This window comes from Oncorhynchus mykiss, chromosome 5 (assembly GCF_013265735.2).
Source record: "Oncorhynchus mykiss isolate Arlee chromosome 5, USDA_OmykA_1.1, whole genome shotgun sequence".
Taxonomy (NCBI): domain Eukaryota; kingdom Metazoa; phylum Chordata; class Actinopteri; order Salmoniformes; family Salmonidae; genus Oncorhynchus; species Oncorhynchus mykiss.
Window position 1 is genome coordinate 28,876,115 of NC_048569.1, and position 4,507 is coordinate 28,880,621.

At 42.3% G+C, this 4,507-nt stretch overlaps 1 protein-coding gene across 1 annotated transcript; it reads left to right on the forward strand.

The window, feature by feature from the left end:
- The first annotated feature begins 458 nt into the window (after positions 1-458).
- Positions 459-4,029, forward strand: LOC110523559 (G2/mitotic-specific cyclin-B1). The gene is made up of 9 exons (XM_021602358.2): positions 459-618; positions 879-1,013; positions 1,110-1,226; positions 1,404-1,586; positions 1,693-1,851; positions 2,615-2,851; positions 2,941-3,081; positions 3,454-3,564; positions 3,680-4,029. The coding sequence occupies exons 1-9, from the start codon at positions 598-600 to the stop codon at positions 3,782-3,784; spliced, it is 1,209 nt and encodes a 402-aa protein (XP_021458033.1). The 5' UTR covers positions 459-597; the 3' UTR covers positions 3,785-4,029.
- Positions 4,030-4,507: the final 478 nt, after the last annotated feature.

Genomic DNA, 4,507 nt, shown 5'->3' on the forward strand with positions numbered 1-4,507 from the left:
GTTGTCTTTAAAGCGCCATTATACGTTATACATACACGTGCCACGTTCAATCAGTTAGAAAGTCGGACATTTCATAGGGTCCATGATTTCCACGTAAACGTACTATTAAAATACTCAAATAAGTCCAAAGTGTACACTTGTATTTGCACGTAAACGCACTATTAAGACCGTAAATACTCAAATAAGTCCAAAGTGTACACTTGTATTAGATAAAATACAGGTTAAGAAAATCAGCTACAAAGGTTTATAAGAATCTTTGGGACATGTCATCTATATAGTAACACAAACCTCAACTAAATTGTACATGAACTGTAAATACAATACAGTGCCTTTGTTTTTGAACTGGATAACTTGCTTCTTATTTATAAGGTGGCGGAAGTCTTTAAAAAAAACAACTAGCTAAATCCTGTCATGTGATTACTGGTCGTCCTAGGAACGCATTCTAATCACGTGCTTGTCATCCAATCAGATGGCAGCGCATTTTGGAACGCAACGAATGAAATTCGAGTAAACCAGGATTTAAACTACGGCAATTCACCCTTAGAAATTGTGTGCAGTAAGTGTATTCTGTTTCAACGAAGCATCGTATATTTAGAAATGGCTCACCGTATGACCAGAGTAAGTTGTATTTTTCAGAAATTGTTTTGCGCTACGATATATTTGGTTTATTATAGCTATTTGTGTTACGTTTGCAACTTGTTCTTTGCTTTTGTTTAGAATTCAAGCTTAAATGCAGAGTAGTGACTCGCATCATGCCTCAGCAAAATGTTTTGCTTCTGCCTTCTCTGACGTTATTGTTTACTCGTTCAGTATGCTGTATCGTGTTCTATTTTAATAAAATAGTATTCTATATGGTTCCCTTTTTTTTATTCCTGTAGAATCGTCTGGGTTCCTCAGAGAACCAAACTGCCCTGCCAGGCAAGGTAGTTCTGGGAACCAAGCCTACACTGAGAACACGAGCTGCGCTTGGCGAAATCGGAAATGTTGGTGTCCCCAGACAGACTCTGAAAAAGGTGACTTTTTATATTTTGGGACAACTTCACAATGCATAGGTTTCTCGCTACCCTGTTTCTAGTACTAAAATACGGTGCTTCATTTTTATTCTACAGGATGCCAAGGCAGAACCCACAAAGGTGGTTGAGAGGAAGGCCAGCACACGGTTGGCGACGGTCCCTGAAGTTCAACAACCCCCAAAAGTTATTTCCCCGGTTAAGCTGGAGGTTCAGGTGAGGTTTCTGGGGCAAAGGGCAAGAATTTGGCTGCTTGTGATTTCTTTGTAATAGCCTTCAATCTGCTCAACTTCATGCACTATCATGATTAGACATTGTGCACCACCATACCCCATATTGAATAATAACGCTAGTGTTTTATATATATATTTTTATATTTTTTTTGTCTGTCAGGTTGTCCCTGAGCCATTGTCTCCCACAGCAATGGAGACCTCTGGCTGTGCTCCCATTGAACTGTGCCAGGCCTTCTCTGATGTCCTACTTAATATTAAAGATGTGGATGCTGATGACTATGACAACCCTATGCTTTGCAGTGAATATGTGAAGGACATCTACAAATACCTTCAAAAACTTGAGGTTGGTGTATTATGTTTCTCAGCTGAAAGCCACGGTCCAGGAAATGTATTTTATTGTCCTGCATGTGCCTGTTGCTTACATATCCCTTTGTCGTCTCCCCTCAAAGGTTGAGCAGGCTGTTAAAACCAAATATCTGGAAGGACAGGAAATTACAGGCAACATGCGTGCCATTCTCATTGATTGGCTCGTCCAGGTCCAAATCAAGTTCCGCCTGCTGCAGGAGACCATGTATATGACTGTGGGGATCATTGACCGCTTCCTTCAGGTAATTTGCTTGACCCGCTGTCCTAGCCACCCTGATGATAAATTACTGCCAGTGAACTACAGTGTAGCAGGAATGTCACACAGCCCACCAGTGGGCTTGCTTGCTGACCATGTTTAAATGCGCACAATATTCTGGCTGGTAGCTCATATCCCACTTAAGGTCTTATTTGGGATAAGCTGTTTACATGCACCTTTGATAAGCTGCTCAAGTAGCCATGAATAAACAGGTTCCTTGTAAGTTCATAGGTTTAATGGTAACTGTAACATGGACACTGACTGTAGGTGTGACACCTCTCATATGTAGCATAATATTAACTCTTGCAGCACTATACATTTCTTGCACTAAAATGATACACCATGTGTTTATTTTGTCTCACACATTAGTGGAGAAATGTGACTCCTACATCCTGCATTCTCAATAGATGCCGAATCATCTTTGACACTTATGCAAGCAGACAGCATTTCAACTACACAAAATATCCACCCAAGACTTTTCTCTGCTTTTAATTTCCTTAATGGGTCAAACTGATAATTAGTCCTGTGCAATATCTTTCCATTGTTTTTTTGGCATTTTCTCCCCGGGCTGTAAACAACATTGACTAGATTACTAATGCGCTCTATTGACAAGGCATTATTCTGGTGAGCCCTACTCCATTTAGTTTTCTAGGGCAACACATTAAGCCAGAAGTGGCATGTATCTAACTATAGTTGACAAATGGCCTACCAACTTATGGAAATTATAAGCAAAAACATTTCTCCAACAGGATAACCCAGTGTCCAAAAAGCAACTTCAGTTGGTTGGTGTGACTGCCATGTTCATCGCCTCCAAATACGAGGAGATGTACCCTCCAGAGATCGCAGACTTTGCATTTGTGACTGACCGGGCCTACACCACTGCCCAGATCAGGGACATGGAAATGACGATACTGAGAGTGCTGAAGTTCAGCTTTGGCCGCCCTCTCCCCCTCCAGTTCCTCAGAAGGGCCTCAAAGATTGGCGAGGTATACCAACCCCTTCAACACTGACACTCAATATGTATTGCCTACAGTCACACCAGTTCTAGAATCAAAATGACTAAGTCTCTCTACAGGTGACTGCTGAGCACCACACCCTGGCAAAGTACTTGGTGGAGCTCACCATGGTGGACTATGAGATGGTGCACTTCCCTCCCTCCCAGGTGGCCAGTGCAGCCTTTGCCCTCACCCTGAAGGTCTTCAACTGCGGTGACTGGGTAAGATGTCCTTCAGTAACTGCTGTTGGTGTCTATTTTCTGAGTGGATTCCACCATATTTGCTTATCTGGTCTCTGATCAGTGATTGTGGGGAAAGAAGCCCTTTGTTTATTTAACTAGGCAAGTCTGTTAACACTTTTATTTACAATGATGTGCTAACCCAGGCACCGCTGGGTGAAGTGTGTGCCACCCTATGACTACCAATCACAGCTGGTTGTGACACAGCCTGGAAGCGAACCAGGGTCTGTAGTGACACCTCTACCACTGAGATGCAGAGGCTTGGACTGCTGTGCCACTCAGGAGCCCTTGGTGTATACCAGGTCACTGCATCACTTGATCTTGTCTCTTACTGCCTTTGTATCCTCTCCCCAGAGTTCCACACTGCAGCATTACATGAACTACACCGAAGACTGCCTAGTCCCGGTCATGCAGCACATAGCAAAAAATGTTGTGAAGGTGAACGAGGGACAAACTAAGCATATGGTGCGTAGAGGAACCGCCTTATTAGTGAATGCCGTTTACAGCTCTTTAAATGCACCTAATTGTAAGAGCTCATCTTCTACAAAATGACCTGTTGCCATTTGTTTTTCTTTTGCAGGCAGTTAAGAATAAGTACTCTAGTCAGAAGCATATGAAAATCGCAACCATTTCACAGCTGAAGTCTTCGCTGATCAAGGACCTTGCAAAGCAGCTCACCCGATGAGATGCCTGACAGCACTGCTGATTGTACTGTACAGAATGTATGTAACTTATGTGGTTTTAACAATTATGGGAGAAACATTGGTGTTGGGTAGTGTACAGCTTCTGTTCCCACACCTGGGTTTAGACCATTCCAGTAATTAAATGCTTTGACTTAATGTAGGTTTGTTCTACCCTCTGTGATGTGTCTGTCTGATCAAGACTGTATATTCAAGTAATGCCAATAAACATTTTAACATTTTAATTCTACTTTGCTATACAGACACTTTGTGGTTAACCTTTTTGGCAGACTGTAGGAGTGGCAATCTTTACCAAGGATCACCTTCAGTGCTCTCTCCCCAAACAATTGTATTAGCTGGTTTTAGGCATTAAACTTTCTAATGACTCTTTGTTGATTGCTGCTGGGTGCTATAGTCCTCCATCAGCACTGGCCTCTGCCTTAAGCTCTCTTTGGCTCCTTGACATTATCCTCACAAATAGTCTGGTGTTTTCTGTGAACCTTAATGATCAGGTTTATACTTTACAGCCTGTTTGACATGTGCTTTCCTGATCTGTCAGACGCTCGCTTAAACTTTAACGTGCAAGCCTTCATGAAATGGCCTCTGGTATCGAAGATGCTTGGACCTTTTCAATTTAAAAAAAATTACTTTGCCTCAAATTGCATTTGGTGACAGGCTCGGCATACTCAGGCTGGCTCTCGTTCAGGCAAATGAGGAATGTGTTCACT

Excerpts from the sequence above, each read along its gene's own strand:
- LOC110523559 (XM_021602358.2), top strand. The coding sequence starts at position 598 with ATGGCTCACCGTATGACCAGA. Across the intron at positions 1,227-1,403 it reads CGGTTAAGCTGGAGGTTCAG|GTTGTCCCTGAGCCATTGTC; the intron begins GTGAGGTTTCTG and ends TTTGTCTGTCAG. Across the intron at positions 1,852-2,614 it reads TCATTGACCGCTTCCTTCAG|GATAACCCAGTGTCCAAAAA; the intron begins GTAATTTGCTTG and ends TTTCTCCAACAG.